Consider the following 20,274-nt stretch of genomic DNA (forward strand, 5'->3'; position numbering starts at 1 on the left):
CGAGCATGAACAAATTCTTCACTCCACGATCCGTGTCTTGGCTATATTTGTGATTAGAAACCCCCTTAACCCGTTCATAGTCACACGTATCACACGTAAAAAAGAGGTATCAATTTCCCCCTAGGGGGGCCTTTCATGTCGAGCATGAACAAATTCTTCACTCCACGATCCGTGTCTTGGCTATATTTGTGATTGGAAACCCCCTTAACCCTTAGCAAAAGTAAAACTCGAGGGAATTCGGGAAAAGCTTTGACCCTGCCTGAAATTCAAATGATTTAGAGCAGGTGCGTACCCAGGCTGGCATTCAGGTAAAGCATGAACAAATGTCCCACTCCAAGAAGAAATCAAGTTTTGTCTTGAAGAAAAATAGTTTTGCCGTGAAGAAATAATGTTTTGCTTGTAAGCAATTAAGGTTTAGCCTTGAAGGAAACAAGTTTTGCTGTAAGAAAACACAGTATATGACCCGTATGCCCTTTGCTAATCATCGAGAAAAATTTAATTTTGCAATCTGCACTCGAACCTTTCAGCAAGATTCTTTTATGAGAAAGCCTGGCGTTTTAGGACAGTATTTTTGTTTTCAAACTCTGTAGAGTTTATCTTTTTAAAAATCGGATGAAATGATACAATTATAATCTCCTAATTGCGCTTACGGACTGGTTATTCCAGAATGAATTAGACACAGCAACGGCTTTAAAGAGCCAAAGGGTAAATTGTTTTGATACTGATATTAAAATTCCTAACACTTAGCGCAGCCTTTTAGTATATTTTGAATTTGTTGAAAGAGAATTGGCTATTAAGATTCTTTTAACGCACGAGAAATAATAGTATTAGCTAGCCTTTGTGGTGAATGGTTTAGATTCAGTTGAGCCGGGGAAGTCGAGTTCCATCACACCGAAAGTTCACTTTCGTTCTTTTATTCTTCCTAGAAACTCGCATCTACAAGGCTAAATAAAGGTAGGCTCGTATATGATAAATAAAACACACGAAATTACAAATAGAATAATAGACAGGACTGTTTATTATTATTTTTTTATCTTAAGAGTTATTTATTAAGTAATATTTTTAATTTTATTTATTTTTAATCTTTAAAATCCTTCGAACACTCTTCTTTACAATCTCTAAATACGTTAATGAAAAGGCCAGTGTGAGAACTCCTCCGAAGCCGTTGGTGCGCCGCCTTCTTAACAACACAGGCCCAACAAGGGAACTCGGCCCCTCACATGTAATAGGATTTTTGTCTTATGATTCAGAATGCTAGGTTTCCAGAGGATCCTATCCACTGTTGTTCCAGGCCCGTACCCAGGGAAGGGGGGGTGCAAGGGGTGCGAACGCAGAGCTCCCCCCCCAACTGCCGAAGGTCCACTTTCGGTTCCCGGGCGTGCTATTTGTAGACAAAACTTTAAAGCATAAGCCAGATCACTCTGGTATGTAGCCAAATCCGACAATAAATGTCCCGTGGAGATACTGCAAAGGCATTAAAAAATGGAGATTCTAAACATGAACACGATGTCATAAATTTTTGTCAAATGTCTAGAACCTAGAACGATCGTGAGTGGTGTATCGATATGATTTTGTGTAATGCTGCTTGACGAGCTGATAAATGTGCAGCTCGCACAATCACTATCATTAGTTGCGTATCAATTTTAGGTTTTCGTGTCTCATATCTTAAAATCTTTTTACATTTGTTGTAATAATGTTTGCCCACGTATACTTCAAAAGTTCGATAACCTTAAAACAGATTATTTTAGTCATTCGTTAGCTTCCCCTATATTAATCCCAAGGTTATCACCTCACCTGTAAGCACATACCATGTCTTCTGCCTGGGTGGCAATTGAAACGCCCTACAACGCCGACAGCCTGATTTGGCCTTTGACTACGGTGGCCCACGGGGCTTGGCAACTCTTGTTTCTTTGCCGCCAAAAATGTATTTCTTCACGCAAACACTTTATTTCTTCAAGGTAAAACTTTTTTTCTTCAAGACAAAACTTTAGTTGTCTTTTTTAAGCGTTAGTGTGACATTTGTTCATCCTTCAGGTAATTGCTCTTTTCGAAGCCTGGATTTGTTTTTATTTACGCCTATTTGCTTATTCATTTGATACCCATAATACCACTACGGGCTACGATGCATGGATTCTCCGAGTGCAAAGACCTTCAACACGCTCGCCGTGAACCTGGGCTGCCTGTTGTTATACACGTTCACAGTCACACGTATCACACGTAGAAAAGAGGTATCAATTTCCCCCTAGGGGGGCCTTTCATGTCGAGCATGAACAAATTCTTCACTCCACGATCCGTGTCTTGGCTATATTTGTGATTAGAAACCCCCTTAACCCTTAGCAAAAGTAAAACTCGAGGGATTTCGGGAAAAGCTTTGACCCTGCCTGAAATTCAAATGATTTAGAGCAGGTGCGTAGCCAGGCTGGCATTCAGGTAAAGCATGAACAAATGTCCCACTCCACGAAGAAATCAAGTTTTGTCTTGAAGAAATATAGTTTTGCCGTGAAGAAATAATGTTTTGCTTGTAAGCAATTAAGGTTTAGCCTTGAAGGAAACAAGTTTTGCTGTAAGAAAACACAGTATATGACCCGTATGCCCTTTGCTAATCATCGAGAAAAATTTAATTTTGCAATCTGCACTCGAACCTTTCAGCAAGATTCTTTTTTGAGAAAGCCTGGCGTTTTAAGACAGTATTTTTGTTTTCAGTAGAGTTTATCTTTTTAAAAATCGGATGAAATGATGCAATTATAATATTCAAATTGCACTTACGGACTGGTTATTCCAGAATGAATTAGACACAGCAACGGCTTTAAAGAGCCAAAGGGTAAATTGTTTTGAAACTGATATTAAAATTCCTAACACTTAGCGCAGCCTTTAGTATATTTTGAATTTGTTGAAAGAGAATTGGCTATTAAGATTCTTTTTACGCTTGAGAAATAATAGTATTAGCTAGCCTTTGTGGTGAATGGTTTAGATTCAGTTGAGCCGGGGAAGTGGAGTTCCATGCACACCGAAAGTTCACTTTCGTCTTTCTGTTCTTCCTAGAAACTCGCATCTACAAGGCTAAATAAGGTAGGTTCGGATTATCACTATGATAAATAAATCACAGAACATACAAATAGAATAAATAGACAGGATTGTTTTTTTTTTAATCTTAAGAGTTATTTATTAAGTAGTGTTGTAGTTTTATTTCTTTTTAATCTTTAAAATTATTCGAACACTCTTCTTTACAATCTGTTTTTAAATCCGATAATGAAAAAGCCAGTGTGAGAACTCCTCCGAAGCCGTTGGTGCGCCGCCTTCTTAACAACACAGGCCCAACAAGGGAACTCGGCCCCTCACGTGTAATAGGTTTTTTTTTCAGGTTTCAGAATGGAAGGTTTCCAGAGGATCCTATCCACGGTTTTTTTTTTAAACGAGAATCGAGCTCAAAAGCGGCTATTTTGTAATGTGTGACGAAAACCCGTGCCTTACGCTAGAACGAACCCACGAGGTAGCGGTGACGCCACAAAGACCCTTTCTTAACTTCAGCACGTTACTTTTCGTGATTCTAGCCTGTACTAAAATGATCCCAATAAAGCCTGGGGGCTTAACCTCCTTCTAACACCCTGTGAACATCCAATTGCGAGGTTTTTAATTACCATAAATGTCCATGGTACACTAATGCCGATGTGCTTTGCAAGTTGCAGAATACTTGCTTACTGCTTCGCTAAGCAACCACTCGCAGTGTTATCACTGTTATTTTCTGCGCAAAAGGGGTCGCTATTTTAATGATAGTCTGAAATATCCTATATGAGTTGATTGATTAGTAATTGCGTGCGAAGTGTAAAGAAAATAGATAACAGTTTATAAGTAAGGCACGCAAGACTGAAACATGTCCTTCTCTCTGATAAATTGGCAGGAGTTTCGAGATGTGTGGAAGTTTCTATCCTAGGGGGGTGAGGGGATTTGAATACAGCATGCCGAGAGGTTCGACGTATTTTGACATTTTCCCTTTTCTGTCTTTCTTGAGGTTGACACCTTTGAATGTGGTCATTTGGTGGTAGATATAACTACGTAGGTATTTTAGGCTAAGACTTTACCCCTCGTAAGGTTAGTGGCAAAGTGAGGGTTTTAATTTTTATTCTTCGCCGAGGAGAGAGAGGGGGCATGGAATTGTGGTCCCCCCCTTGTCATGCCCCCACACCCCCCTGGCCTAGCGTCTAACTTTCCAATATCTGTACAGACTTGGCACTATCGCAGTCTAGTGTTGACTTTGTACATAATTTCCTTGCCTTAACCCGACAAACTCTATAACTTTGTACACAATTTTCTTTCGGCAAACCATTCATCAGATGGAACACAAGAATTGATCTGATTTTCAAGAGATTTTGCAGGTATGTAGACATTTAGCTACGCGTCAACACGGTATCTCATTTTTTTCCATTTTGTTCTTCACACAAAAGTTTAAGGTGTCAATCCCTTCAAGAAGCTAAGATTTCGGTGTGACAGCTCGAAATACATACTTTCAGATAAAAGCTCTCATCGATTACTATATACATATTATTGAAAATAAATTTTAATCAACGTTGGTTAAATTAAAGCAAATATGTTTTCAATTAGGTGCACCTTGTGTTTTTTGTTTCCGAGTCGCGACGGGTTATCGGTAAAGGAAGCCATCTTGCAGTTACGATGGCCGTTAAACGGACAATCAATGCCGAAAGCGCCGAAAAGCACGAGACGTCTAAAAAGCAGAAAATAAATGTACATACGCACATGCACCCTAAATTAACAGCAACGTAGGGCTCAGTAACAATCAGAACCTTTCTCAATCGCTGGCCTTGTGGTTATCTGTACTTTGTGGGTAAAGGTAGCTAGGAAAGTTATCCGTATTGATGTTGTAAGTGTTACCAAGAATCAGTCACGACTCTCAAACGGAAGGCACTTGGTGGACGTGTGAATGAAAAAAGCCGTACGGGTCCAATTCATTACACTTTTATTGTTTTTTTTTTTTCTTTCACGGCAATAACTAAGTGTTCCATGCATGTCACGAGGCTTAGTCACAAACCGAGGGACATATCTACATTATCCTCATCAACAACAAAGCACAGCACTGTGATTATAATTTCATACAAACTGTATTAACTCTTTCAGACTTTTTTAATACAGAGTTAACAGAGGATGATCCAGGGGGAATTAAAAAAATAGAATAAGATATCGAGAGAGGTATACCAGGGATTTTGACTGCCATGAATGTCCCCACCCCCTCCCCGTGGAAATGTGAAGGGCCCGCATTTAGCTAATGCAATTAGCACTAGATATTCGTTCACGTGCACAAAAAGCCTAAAATTACTTCTAATAAGCATCGCCGTCTTAGATTTAAATGACAAGAGCAACAAATTGGTATTCCAGTCATCGTAGTAACACTGAAAGTATCTTTCAGCAGGAATTCAATAATGAACATTGCAACACCATGTCTGGAGTCTAAACGCTTTGTCAATATTAGTCAGCATATCTGTGTAACTACGGTGGCTCTACAATTTCTCAAACGAACATACAATAAACAAAAAAAATTAATAGATACAATAAGTAAACATCAAATAAATAATCAAATAAATAACGAATACAAAAAGTCGCGAAGATCATCTTTGTAAATACAACGTGGGTGAGTGGAAGGCATCCGCAAAAAGACTGGCCTCTGGCCATTGGCCTTTATCCGCCCATTACTAGGCTAAAAATGGGACGGGGAATTCGTCTGGCCGTGCCAAAATTTTATAGCAAAACAAGTACCAGGGATAGACTTACCACTGAAAGAAATACATAACCCCAATCTGTATACACCCAAATTCCTCACAATTTCCCAAGCGTCAGTTTCACGCGACGCATATTCTGCATATCGGCACGAAAACCCCGAAAACACGGACGAGGTCGCATATCGCGGCCGCTATCTTCGATTACATAATTCAACATGGCGTCCGTGAGGGGTTTACCTGCCGGAGAAAAAGGTGGCTAGGTGTTGCGTCAGACTGGGGCGCTTATGTTTGCAAAAGGAGCTAAAAGAATTCGCTGAAGCGGAAATTCCAAAGATCACGTAGACGGGAGGAGTTTCGAAAAGTGTGGAGATTTCTATCCTAAGGAGTGAGGGGATTTGGATATTAAGCATGCAGAGAGGTTCGACGTATTTCGAATTTTTCCTCTTCTGACTTTCTTTTGATCTGGTAATTTGGTTATAGATTTTACTCCGTGGGTATTTTAGGCTCAGAGTTTTACCCCTCGTAAGGTTAATGCTGTCAATGTGCGGGTATTTTTAATTTTTATTCTTCGCCGGGTGGAGAAAGGGGCATAAAATTTTGGGTCCCCCCTCCCTCCTTGTCATATTAATTTCACCCCCTGGCCTAGCGTCTTACTTTCTAATATCTGTACACACTTAGCACAAGGGAGTCTAGTGTTGACTTTGCCCTTGCCTTAACCCGACAAATTCTATAGCTTTGTACACAATTTTCTTTCGGCAAACCATTCATCAGATGGAACACAAGAATTGATCTGATTTTCGAGAGATTCTGCAGGTTTGTAGACATTTAGCGACGCGTCAACACGGTATCTCATTTTTTTCCATTTTGTTCTTCACTCAAAAGTTAAAGGTGTCAATCCCTTTAAGAAACTAAGATTTCCGTGTGGCAGCTCGAAATATATACTTTCAGATAAAAGTTCTCATCTATTACTATATACATATTATTGAGAATCTATTTTAATCAACGTTGGTTAAATTTAAGCAAATATGTTTTCAATTAGTTGCAGCTTGTGTGTTTCGTTTCCGAGTCGCGACTGGTTATCGGTGAAGGAAGCCATCTTGCAGCGCCGAAAATCACGAGACGTCAAAAAAGCAGAAAATAAATGTACATACGCACATGCACCCTAAATTAACAGCAACGTAGGGCCCAGCAACAATTAGAACCTTTCTCAATCGCTGGCCTTGTGGTTATCTGTACTTTTTATACACCCAAATTCCTCACAATTTCCCAAGCGTCAGTTTTACGCGAGGCATATTCTGCATATCGGCACGAAAACCCCGAAAACACGGAGTTCGCATATCACGGCCGACATCTTGGACTACATAATCCAATATAGCTTGGATTACATAATCTACTATGGCGACGGAAACATCGAGATTCCCGATGAGGAGGAAACTCCAACCATCTGTTACAAACATTTGCAGTCAAATTTTTTTATCCATGTTTGTAGCTCTGTTATAAGGAGATTATCTGAGGCTGATTGAATAGAATAGCCGATATGATGGCGTTTGATCGCGAGTTATGTGTAAAAAACTCTCTAAATAGATTATTATTATGACCACAACTGTTATAGATCCAGGTATCGATTTCCCTCTGGGAGGGCCATTCATGTCCAGCATGAACAAAATGTCTCACTCCACGATCCGTGTCTTGGCTATATTTGTGATTGGAATCCCCTATAACTCATAAAACGACTCTCGAAGCGAATTTGGGAAAGCGTTAGGATAAGAAATACTTAGGATAAGAAATATCGTGCGAAGACACAGGTAGACCAAGGTCTTTATTTGTCCCTATATACTTACGGTAAAAATAGGGCGAAAAACAAAAAAAGTGAAAAATAAAACAACAGTTTAAAAGACGTGTGTAGTCTAGTGTTGTGTTTATGTTTACTTTTAGCGTGTTCTCTGGCCGTATTAGAGCGCCTTTTTCAAGATTCAACATTCACGATTTGAACTCTTAACAGAACGAAGTGAAAGATAGGAAAGTAATGTTGGACGTCTCACGTTCCGTCCTCAAAAACACACTTCCTCCCTCTTAATGCGCTCAAATCACGGCGACATCCTCCCAAATAGCTGGAGACCATTCAGCCCAGTTTCACGCGTTGCATATCTCCACGAAAACTCCAAAAACACGGAGTTCGCATATCGCGGCCGCCATCTTGGATTACATAATCCAATATGGCTTGGATTACGTAATCTACTATGGCGACCGTGAGCTAAATGAATTCGCTGAAGCGGAAATTCCAAAGATTACGTAGACCGGAACATCGAGTTTCCCGATTAGGAGGAAACTCCTGTTACAAACATTTGCGGTCAAATTCTCGATCCATGTTTGCAGCTATGTTATAAGGAGATTATCTGAGGCTGATTGAATAGAATATCCGAAATAATAGCGTTTGATCGCGAGTTATGTTTAAAGAACTCTCTAAATAGATTATTATTATTATGACCACACATGTTATAAATCGAGACATCTATTTCCCCCTTGGAGGCCATTTCATGTCCAGCATGAACAAATGAACTCCACGATCCGTGTCTTGGCTATATTTATGATTGGAATCCCCTATAACTCATAAAACAACTCTCGAAGCGAATTTGGGAAAGCTTTGGGGTGCGCCGTCATAGGTATCAAAGAACGAGGATACTATTGGCGATTCTCCGGTAAGAAATACTCGCTCCAAGTGGGTGCGCGCGAATTTCGGAAGCAATATCGTGTTTATCGTGTGAAGATTCTTCATTCTCCATGGACACCGATTGATTGACGTCCAGCAAAAACGATTTCAAAAACCTTTTGTCCCTACTATGCTCATGTGACTGAGAACAAGTATCTGAAAGCATCCGATTTGATTCGCCATTTTATAACTAATTACACTATCAAACCAATAGTTTCTTTATTCTGAACCTGGACTTGGCATGTTCTTAGAATTTGGTGTAAGCATAGGCGGGACATGGTTAAAAAAAATGTTTTTTTAACAAAAAAGAGTGCATGTATGCTGAAATCTAGCTCTAGATCTTCGTCAATGCCTTGGAAATCCAAAATAAAGACGCAAATAAGACTTCCACCTATTTGATATGTTTTTCCTTTTAACAGTGGAGAAGATGAAGCATCTATTTGCTGCACTGCTTATACTGTACTACGCATGCGCAGGTCGTTGTCATGACGATGATAACGTAACACCACAACTCCCAGATCACGTGATCAATGAGGCAGAGAAAGAGGCGAAGCGAGAAATAGATGAAGACAAAACCGAAATAGCTGGCCAACAGCCGCTGGCCAGACACCATCACTATAATCGTGTGGTGCCGAAGTGGGAGCCTTTGCGTAAAAGAGTTAATCTTATGGAGCGAACAGCGAGGAAACTTGCAAGGAAACTTGGGTAATTTAAGACTCTGGCAAACATATGGGCTTTTCACTCCTTCAGGGGAGAAATACATTAGCTAAATACATCTACAAAGAATATTATGATGATATTTATTTTATGAAGAAATAATTTGATATTTGAAATTATTGACATCTGAATAAGTCTAGTTAACTACGAAAATTTTACGAATAACAGTTTTTTGTGCATTGTATTTATTTGGTTTACGATCACGAGTATTCGGGCCTTTTGTGTTGATTCGATCGAATTTGAGATATAGAACAAGGTGGTTGTCAGGTATATTGAAATGCTGCCTTTGACAATTCCCATACATGCTTTTGCTCCGGCTTCGATCGATATTTTAAAATTTCTAAAACAAAAGGAATCATTTGTAACGCCCAAGATATGAATACCTGAATCTCCTTGATGCTTCAAAGCTACTCACTGACCGACACATGGCATTTTATGTTTGCAGTATTCCCGTGGTAGACGCGGCAAAACTAGTTCAGCAAAAGCATCGGTCTCGTCGTCTGGCGGGCGAGTGGAGCTCTGGAGGTATAGAAAACAAGACGTGTGAATCAGACGAGCGCTATCGCTCCATTAGCGGGATTTGCAACAACTTCTTTAACAAATACTGGGGCGCTGCCTTCTCTCCCTTTGCGCGTGTCGCTAATGCAGCATACGCTGACGGGATGTCAGCACCGCGGGCGGCGGTGGGAGGAGGAGATCTGCCCAACGCTCGTAAAGTCAGTTTTACAGTATTCAAGGAGGAAGATCGCCCTTCCACGAAGGTTAGAGTCATAGCATTATCGTTATCTCATAGAGAATATGGTGAAGTTGGTGGTGGCAATAATGGTAATGGCGGTTATGAAAATTGTGCACATGGCGATGATTGAGGTGTTGACGGTAAAGATTTGTGATAATCAAGGTAATTATCACTGATGGTGATTATGCTAGAGATAATGGCACAGGTTCAATTAGTGATGGTTATGGTGACGGTGATGGTGATGGTAATGGTCCAATTAGTGATGACGATGGTGATGGTGATGGCAATGCTTTAATTTGTGATGGTGATGATAATGGCGACGGCGGTGGTGGGGGTGGTGATGGCCATGATATAAATCTGTATATTTATCTGTGTGTACAGGTCTCCAAAATGAGCGTGGCGTTTGGCCAGTTTCTTGATTATTAATACTATGTATCCGTATTTATAGGTCTCCTATATAAGCGTGGCGTTTGGCCAGTTTCTTAATAATTAATACTATGTATCCGTATTTATAGGTCTCCTATATGAGCGTGGCGTTTGGCCAGTTTCTTAATAATTAATACTATGTATCCGTATTTATAGGTCTCCTATATGAGCGTGGCGTTTGGCCAGTTTCTTGATTATTAATACTATGTATCCGTATTTATAGGTCTCCAAAATGAGCGTGGCGTTTGGCCAGTTTCTTGATTATTAATACTATGTATCCGTATTTATAGGTGTCCTATATGAGCGTGGCGTTTGGCCAGTTTCTTGATTATTAATACTATGTATCCGTATTTATAGGTCTCATATATTAGCGTAGCGTTTGGCCAGTTTCTTAATAATTAATATTATGTATCCGTATTTATAGGTCTCCTATATGAGCGTGGCGTTTGGCCAGTTTCTTGATATAATACTATGTATCCGTATTTATAGGTCTCCTATATGAGCGTGGCGTTTGGCCAGTTTCTCGATCATGATATTAGTCATGGTGGTCAACCTGACATTAACTGTACGGGGACTTGTGGACTGCAAGGAGAATGCATAGGTATCCCGATACCCGCGGATGACCCGCACTTTCCCACGAAGAACGTTACGTGTATCGAGATGAGGCGTGACCTGCCATTCATAGAGCCTTCTGGAGCTGTTTCACCTCAACGAGAGCAGTTGAACATCAAGTCTTCATTCATTGATGGGTCTCAGGTACTTCACTATTGAGGTTGAGCTCGACTGGAGTGGTGATAACAAATAATTATAATGATAGCAGTGTTATATGATGATGACGATGATGACGATGATGATTATATGGTGATGGTCTTAGTACATAGGTGATGATACTGGTTTTGATTGTAATACGGTTACTATAGCAATGATATCATCGTAGTTTGGTGATGTAACGTTGATAAAGGACATATATTTAAATGCATTATGATGATTCTATATATTTTGTTTAGATATATGGTGACAAGCCTGAAAGTTTTAGTGATGTGCGCTACCCAGGTAAAGAATGGCTCCTACAAGTTCAGCCTAACCCTACCGGGGGCAAATGCCTCTTACCTCCCCAGCATGGAGGGTTTTGTCGAAGTCCTCATGTTCAGTCGATGCCGTGCTTCCTATCTGGCGATATGAGAACCAACGAAAATCCAGGTATCCCATCCACAAAAATCTTATTTAACTGAGCTATAAAGTTTGAACATACAATCGGGATCCCTATTGCTGCAAGTTTTTTAGGAGAGCGACGAGTTAAGGGGGGTGGGGTGGATGGGGAATATGAGTTAACAAGGGGGTGATTTAACAAGGGAAAGGGAAGATAAATAGTCAAGAACAATCTTGAAGAGAAGCAGAGGGAGAAGCAGATCTCGAAATATTGTGGGGATGGGGCAATACAGAAATATTAAAGTGTGGGGACGCAGCCAGTCCTATACTTGTCATATCCTCAGTTTGGAGTTACCCTAAATGAAATTTTAATATTTTGCAGATGCCCTCACGCGCCCATAAGTTTAAATGATACTTTTAAAAAAGTATAATATAAATATAATAAAATAAATATATTTCGTTTGCTTTTACTCAACAAGTACTTATCTTACTTATCAAGTACTTACTCGACGCCTTTCTGATGTGAAATTAGCTTATTTGGAACATGTTTCATCATGTTACTTGCGCTGTGTCCTTAGCCGGATTGCGGCAGCCATTGGTGAATCTATAATTTTAACTTAACCCCTTACAGGTGTCCCACAAACTGATGTTTTGTTTTGCTTTCTCAGGTCTCCTATCAATGCATACGATTTTCCTTCGTGAACACAACCGAATCTCAAGCGAACTAAAAAAGCTAAACCAACATTGGACAACGGACAAGCTTTACCTGGAGACGCGCAAGATTGTGATAGCCGAACTGCAGCACATCACCTACAACGAGTTCCTCCCGACAATACTCGACACTAGAACGGTAAGTCACGAATGCCTTCCGACCAAACCCGGCATTTGAACAATAAGTCGCAAATACCTTTCGACTTTACTCGGCACTAAAACGTTAAATCCCACAATACTTGCACTAAAATGGAAAGTCACGAGCTCCTTCCGACCAAACTCGGTAATACAACGATAATTCACAAATACCTTTCTTATACACTCGGAAATAGAGCGATAATTCACGAATACCTCTCATATATACTCGGCACAAGAACGGCAAGTCACGAGATCCTTCCGATGATACTCCACACTATAACGATATGTCAGGAGTTTCCTCCGACCCCATCAGACACCAGAACAGTAAGAAACGAGTACCCTCCGAAAGTACACGACGCTAGAATGGTGATAACCAAACTACTCTTAGAGCACAATTCGAGTCAACCAAACAGTAAGGAACGAGTTTCTCCCGATCATACTCCGAGGAGCACAAACGTCAAGCGATAGCGCCTTCCGAAAATGGTCGGCACTAGAATATCAAGCAACGAGTTCCTCTGACCATGCTAGGAACAAAATGACACACATTTGGTTCCTTATGCCGATTAAGTATGATTATAGATTTGTAGAGAGCTATAAGGATATATATTTTGAGCGTTTCGAGGCTTTTTTCTGGTGACAACCTACAGTGCCTCGTTGCATTATGTCACAAGTTTTCCTTATTCTGGCCATGCTCAACACTTCATGATTAGCCACGAATGCCATAGTTAGTTTCCTTGTTTTATGGCTCTAGACAATCAACATCAGTTTTAAATTAACCATCATTCACTGTGATTGTAAGAGCTTGCCACTTCGGTTAACAAATAAAAATGCCAGTGTGAGGTATAGCGAGCTGGTTTATTTCGGCCATGCTTCCGGAGCGAGTGTGACGTCAATACAACAGGGGTTTACCCATCATGCCACTGGGTGCGTAACACAGGGATACCGTTACAGTGATAATATTCAACAACCTAGATTCTAGCCTACACGTAGCCGCTACAGCAGGCCTCGAAATACTTGGGAGGCACAATACAGAACCATTACGAAAACAGCTAGGGCCACAGCCACGCCCATATCGGTCATTTCGTTATATATATTTTTTAAATATTGGGGGCATATGAAGAAAACGTTGTTTTTGGGGGGTCTGGTACCGAGGAATCTTTATTTTCCTTTTAAAGACTTTCTCCATTGAGTAGAGATGGTCACAGTCACTGTTTGTATCTTCTGATTACAAGTCATACAGTTAACGAGGCACCTGCGGTACGGCAACCTTAAAAATGACAAGAAAGACGCAGTTTTCCCAAATAAGGAATATATTAGTTTTCTTATATGGAAGTGACGGCGTTTGGTAAAAACGACAATTTTTGGCTAATTTTTCTTGATATGGGGGGGGGGCACGTGCCCCCCAGTGCCCCGCCCCGTGGTACAACCCCTGTAGATTCTACTGAAACATTGTCAGACACACTTCTGTTATCGTTTCCAACCAATATTTGAAGAAAGCTCAAAATAACCACCTAAAATAATTAAAGTATATTTTGTTGTTTTATTTATCAAACTCAAATGACATGATTGAGATGTATGCTTACTTACACTTGGTACTGTGCTAGGATGATAAATGTCATAGAGACCGGTCGCGTCCCCAGGATTGGCCGAGGGGGGTGCGCAGCCATAGGTATCATATAAAAAAGCGTTTGAAGATTCCTTGATGAGAGCTTAAGCAACGGGCCTTAAGCAAGGACGACGACGACGGCTAGGACAACGCGATCGTAAATAGTAATTTAATTTCCATGGAATAAGTAAAACATTATAGTCAGGGAGAGATAAGAATAGACTAAGGCATTATTTCTACAGCAACGAACGTAGTTAGTGGAGTTAACAGTGCAAACGTCCGCGTCCTCAATTGACCGTATTCACGTTCGTGGTTTTACGGAAAACGGCTAAAATGTATCAAATAGAATGCATTTCCAAATGCTGCTGTTTAATTCTGAATCAAATTCTATTGTTTTCTGCCGTCGGCGCCCGCGTTGCCGTCGTCGTTCCTTAAGGTCCCTACTATTGACCGCCAAGAGGATGCGCGCGTACTCTGCGCAACCCCGTTTGTACTCACCTGTACATGTTGTGTAATTAAAAAACTATTTATGTTGTAGAGAAGTCGATATGGTCTCGTCCTGAGGAAAAGAGGCTTCTACAAGAATTACAACGCTGCTGTCAACCCGTCCATAATTAATGCATTCGCCAGCGCCGCGTACCGCTTCGGTCATAGCCTTGTCAGGAATATCGCGCATCGTTTCGGAGCAGAAAACGGCACAATACTAATGAACCGGACGTGGGACCCCACCCCAATCTACGGCAAGGGAGGGGTAGATGCGATCCTGAGAGGACTGTCTACTGATGCTTCTCAACAAGCTGATGCGTAAGTCAGCCCTTGAGAACAGGGATTACTAGCATCGGCACTAATAATAATGGCAGCGAACAAACATAGCAAAAACAACTAAAATGGTAACAGCGCTAACAATGGTAACACTATCCATGGTAACAACGACAATGGCAACAACAATGACAAAAACACTTAATGGTAACAACAACATGGCAACAACACTAACAATGTTCACAATAACAATAATGGCAACAAGACTAACATTGGCAACAACACTAACAATGGCAACAACACTAACAATGGTAACAACACTACAATGGTAACAACACTAACAATGGCAACAACACTAACAATGGTAACAACAACAATAGTAACAACACTAACAATGGTAACAACACTAACAATGGTAACAACACTAACAATGGTAACAACACTAACAATGGCAACAACACTAACAATGGTAACAACACTAACAATGGTAACAACACTAACAATGGTAACAACACTAACAATGGCAACAACACTAACAATTGTAACAACACTAACAATGGTAACAACACTAACAATGGTAACAACACTAACAATGGTAACAACACTAACAATGGTAACAACACTAACAATGGTAACAACACTAACAATGGTAACAAGAACGATGGTAACAACACTAACAATGGTAACAGCACTAACAATGCTAACAACACTAACAATGGTAACAACACTAACAATGGTAACAACAACAATAGTAACAACACTAACAATGGTAACAACACTAACAATGGTAAAAACACTAACAATGGTAACAACACTAACAATGGCAACAACACTAACAATTGTAACAACACTAACAATGGTAACAACACTAACAATGGTAACAACACTAACAATGGTAACAACACTAACAATGGTAACAACACTAACAATGGTAACAACACTAACAATGGCAACAACACTAACAATGGTAACAACAACAATAGTAACAACACTAACAATGGTAACAACACTAACAATGGTAACAACACTAACAATGGTAACAACACTAACAATGGTAACAACACTAACAATGGTAACAACACTAACAATGGCAACAACACTAACAATTGTAACAACACTAACAATGGTAACAACACTAACAATGGTAACAACACTAACAATGGTAACAACACTAACAATGGTAACAACACTAACAATGGTAACAACACTAACAATGGTAACAACACTAACAATGGAAACAACACTAACAATGGTAACAACACTAACAATGGTAACAAGAACGATGGTAACAACACTAACAATGGTAACAGCACTAACAATGCTAACAACACTAACAATGGTAACAACACTAACAATGGTAACAACACTAACAATGGAAACAACACTAACAATGGTAACAACACTAACAATGGCAACAACACTAACAATGGTAACAACACTAACAATGGCAACAATACTAACAATGGCAACAACACTAACAATGGTAACAACACTAACAATGGTAACAACACTAACAATGGTAACAACACTAACAATGGTAACAACACTAACAATGGTAACAACACTAACAATGGAAACAACACTAACAATGGTAACAACACTAACAATGGCAACAACACTAACAATGGTAACAACACTAACAATGGCAACAACACTAACAATGGCAACAACACTAACAATGGCAACAACACTAACAATGGTAACAACACTAACAATGGTAACAACACTAACAATGGTAACAACACTAACAATGGTAACAACACTAACAATGGTAACAACACTAACAATGGTAACAACACTAACAATGGTAACAACACTAACAATGGTAACAACACTAACAATGGTAACAACACTAACAATGGTAACAACACTAACAATGGTAACAACACTAACAATGGTAACAACACTAACAATGGTAACAACACTAACAATGGTAACAACAACAATAGTAACAATAACAATATTAACAACACTAACATTCGTAACAATAACAATGGCAACAACACTAACAATGGTAACAACCTTTACAATGGCAACAACACTAACAATGACAATAACTCTAACAATGGTAACAACAATAACAATGACAACACACCAATAGTAACACTTGGCAACAAAAACACCAATAATTACACAAATAATTGTAATCACAAATAGAAGCAGTATTTATTCTTTTTTCTGCTTGTCGTTAGATTCTTCGCAAAGGCTGTCCACGAACAGCTTGTACGACACACAGGCGACCTCGCCGATCTCGCAGCAATCAACATACAACGCGGACGAGAACATGGAATTCCTGGCTACAACACGTACAGAGAGATCTGCGGACTGAGGAATGTACGGAGCTTCTCAGAACTTCTCAGTGAGATCCCTAATAGTCACATCGTCAACTTGAGAAATGTGTATGAGCACGTGGATGACATTGACTTGTTCGTTGGTGGAATGATGGAGAGGCCCTTGCCTGGAGGGGTATTGGGTCCTACTTTCAGCTGTTTGCTCGGGAAGCAATTCTCGAACCTTAGGAGAGGAGACAGGTGAGGGATCACGTTGATTGAGATGATGTTAACAATGAAGATTAAGATGATGTTAACAATGAAGACTAAGATGATGTAAACAATGAAGATTAAGATGATGTTAACAATGAAGATTGAGATGATGTTAACAATGAAGATTAAGATGATGTTAACAATGAAGATTGAGATGATGTTAACAATGAAGATTAAGATGATGTTAACAATGAAGACTAAGATGATGTTAACAATGAAGATTAAGATGATGTTAACAATGAAGATTGAGATGATGTTAACAATGAAGAGTGAGATGATGTTAACAATGAAGATTAATGATAGAGATAATGATAGTGTTTGATGATGATGATTTGTTGATGATGATGGTGTGGTGATGATGGGAATGTTGTTGATGGGGTTAATATTTATGGTAATTATACCTTCTTTTTATAGGAATATCTTATTATAGGAAATTAACGTTGGTAGATATTTACGTGTATTAAATGTGCGCGTATCAAATAAACGCGAATTTTTGGACAATTAGTTTCAAACAAATTAAATTAACGCGAATTTAGGCCTAATGTATTCACGCGATTTTTTCAAATTCGCGTTAATTTAGTGGAACGTTAATTTACTATGATAAGCTGATGTAGATTAAGATGTTGATGATGACAACGAGAAAGGCTATGATGCTGATGCTAAAAAAGTTATAATAAGAGTCAACCTGAGTATAATTAGTATATAAGGATAAAGCTAAAAGATGATCATAATGAGGACGATGATGATGATGATCATAATCATTTTCGTTCTTTTGGATAGCATTAGAATGGTGATGGACCTGGCAGTGGGAGTGATGTTAAAAGCGATCTTTTGATAACTAAAATGCAAGTTATCTTTTAATTCTGATTCATATTCTGGTTTGAGCATCTTGATGAGAATTCCTAGTCCGAGTTCTCAGAATGTAAAGAAAATGTTGTAAGAATTGTGTTTTTATTAGATTCTGGTACGAGCATCACAATAGTCGCACGGGCTTCACGCGAACTCAGCTCCAGTCCCTCCGCAAAACCAGCCTGGCACGCCTTATCTGCGACAACGGTGATAATATCCAGCGGGTTCAGCCAAGAGTACTAGCTGTGCGCGGGGAGGGCAACGAATTGGTGGGATGTGCGTCACTACCCCGGATTTCGCTTAGATTGTGGCGTGACTGTCCTTTCACAGGCCACAGAAAGCGCTGTAAAGACTTTGGTGACAAGACTACGACGTGAGGCGGAATTAACGTTTTGCAACTATGAATTTTATTAGAAATCTAGGAATAGCAGAGTAATGGCATAAGTCACTACGTTAATTGCTCATTCCACCTCCGTATTTTCAGACGTCAGACGCCACAATATTTTTCCCGAGTGGATCCAGGAAAAAATACTGAACTGTTTACGAATAATTTAAATAGGTTCGGATTACCCTGTTTCTGAGCCTCGAACGTCTCTCTATTTAGAGGCCAGCGAGCTACCGCGGTAAAGCTCCTCGGCACTGGAGCTCCGCTGGCCAATGAACAGAGACGTTCGAGGCTCTGAGGAGGGTAGAGCTGGACCCACGCCTGTTGTTAAACGTCTCTTGATTAAGTTATGCGGTGATTATATAGGATGTTTTACTCAATGTCGGATTCCGTTCACAAATTAGTTGTGCAAAAAAATGTATTCCTTAACGACAGCTTGTATGCATGAAGCAGCTTCGGTCTAAATAAGTACTGTAACAAGAAATAAATCTCATTCGTGGTTTGAATTTGAAATACGGTCGTATCATGTTATATATGATATAACTTTCATACTTCAAGTGAACTCCGCATAGTAGCATAAATCGTTTGAGGTACGGGACCTTCAATAGCTGGACGATAAAAGACGCCGCTAGCTGCACGAGACCCGTGTTAACAGGGTAAATATGGGCATGGTCCCGTGTAAACACTATTCCGATACGAATTCTTGAGCGGCCGAGGGGGGGGGACTCTCCCTAAAAATGTACATATGCTCATCGAGAAAATGAATTTTAACCCTATGTGGTTTCTGGATTTTTTTAACCCTGAGGAATAGCAGATAAAACAAACGAGTTATTAAGTTTCTAAGTTTTGTTAACGTGCTGATTGAGATTTCATTAACAGAAAGTCTAACAAACTGTAACAGGAAGTGTGGTTTGTATTTTTGGGGGGTCGGGTCCCCAGGTAGACACCCTAAGGGATAGCACTTGGTGCGAATTTATACCCTAAGGGATAGCAGATTTCCAGAAGACCCTAACATAATAGCACTTGGTGCGAATTTATACCCTAAGGGATAGCAGATTTCCAGAAGACCCTAACATAATAGCACTTGGGGCGAATTTATACCCTAAGGGATAGCAGATTTCCAGAAGACCCTAACATAATAGTACTTGGGGCGAATTTATACCCTAAGGGATAGCAGATTTCCAGAAGACCCTAAGGGATAGCAGATTTCCAGAAGACCCTAAAAGGATAGAACATGGGGCAAATTTTATACCCTTAGGGATAGGACGATCATATGTACATTTTTAGTGAGAGCCCCCCCCTGGATTCCAACACGTGCAACTTTATTTGAAAAAGCTGTATGCAGTAGAATCATATTGAAATGAAATCGTATGAAAACCTCGGATTTTTAAGTGGGCAAGTTGGTCTTCCCAGGAGCTGATATAAAAGGTGCTGAAGCCACTAGCTTCTTGGTTATTGCAAATAGCCAATAATGTATATTTATGGATGTGTTAAAACCTGATAAGCAGAGTATTTGGGAACGTAAAGGATACTTATGTCGCTGTACATGGCTAACAGAAATAAAATGTTTTTTATTCGTTTAATACATATGTATATGAGCAACATGTACAAAAAGGATTCTTTTAAAAGTAATATTTTGTGTTTTAGTATGCGCTTGTATCCGTGGCAGCAGGCTTATTCACCTGATGCGATGGGATTAATGACATTAATGATGATTAATGATTATTTTTTTTAAAGTTTAAATAAAAACCCTTTGCCTACTGTCGATATGTCAATCAAAGTCTTCCTCTCCAATCATATTAGCCTATACACATGC

The 20,274-nt window shown here is 39.7% G+C and overlaps 1 protein-coding gene across 5 annotated transcripts; it reads left to right on the forward strand.

The window, feature by feature from the left end:
* Positions 1-234: 234 nt before the first annotated feature.
* On the forward strand, positions 235-18,971 carry LOC5513767 (peroxidasin). Of its 5 annotated transcripts, XM_048722069.1 has the most exons (11): positions 235-284; positions 927-954; positions 3,043-3,069; positions 8,859-9,144; positions 9,602-9,917; positions 10,808-11,074; positions 11,326-11,518; positions 12,136-12,317; positions 14,461-14,726; positions 16,874-17,212; positions 18,183-18,971. In XM_048722069.1, the coding sequence occupies exons 4-11, from the start codon at positions 8,867-8,869 to the stop codon at positions 18,448-18,450; spliced, it is 2,109 nt and encodes a 702-aa protein (XP_048578026.1). In that variant the 5' UTR covers positions 235-284; positions 927-954; positions 3,043-3,069; positions 8,859-8,866; the 3' UTR covers positions 18,451-18,971. The 5 variants fall into 5 exon arrangements, with proteins under 5 accessions (XP_048578026.1, XP_048578028.1, XP_048578027.1 ...); XM_048722070.1 differs by lacking the exons at positions 235-284; positions 927-954 and adding an exon at positions 2,312-2,406; XM_048722071.1 differs by lacking the exons at positions 235-284; positions 3,043-3,069 and having other exon boundaries at positions 840-954.
* The last annotated feature ends 1,303 nt before the right edge of the window (positions 18,972-20,274 follow it).

Source organism: Nematostella vectensis, chromosome 14 (assembly GCF_932526225.1).
Source record: "Nematostella vectensis chromosome 14, jaNemVect1.1, whole genome shotgun sequence".
NCBI lineage: Eukaryota > Metazoa > Cnidaria > Anthozoa > Actiniaria > Edwardsiidae > Nematostella > Nematostella vectensis.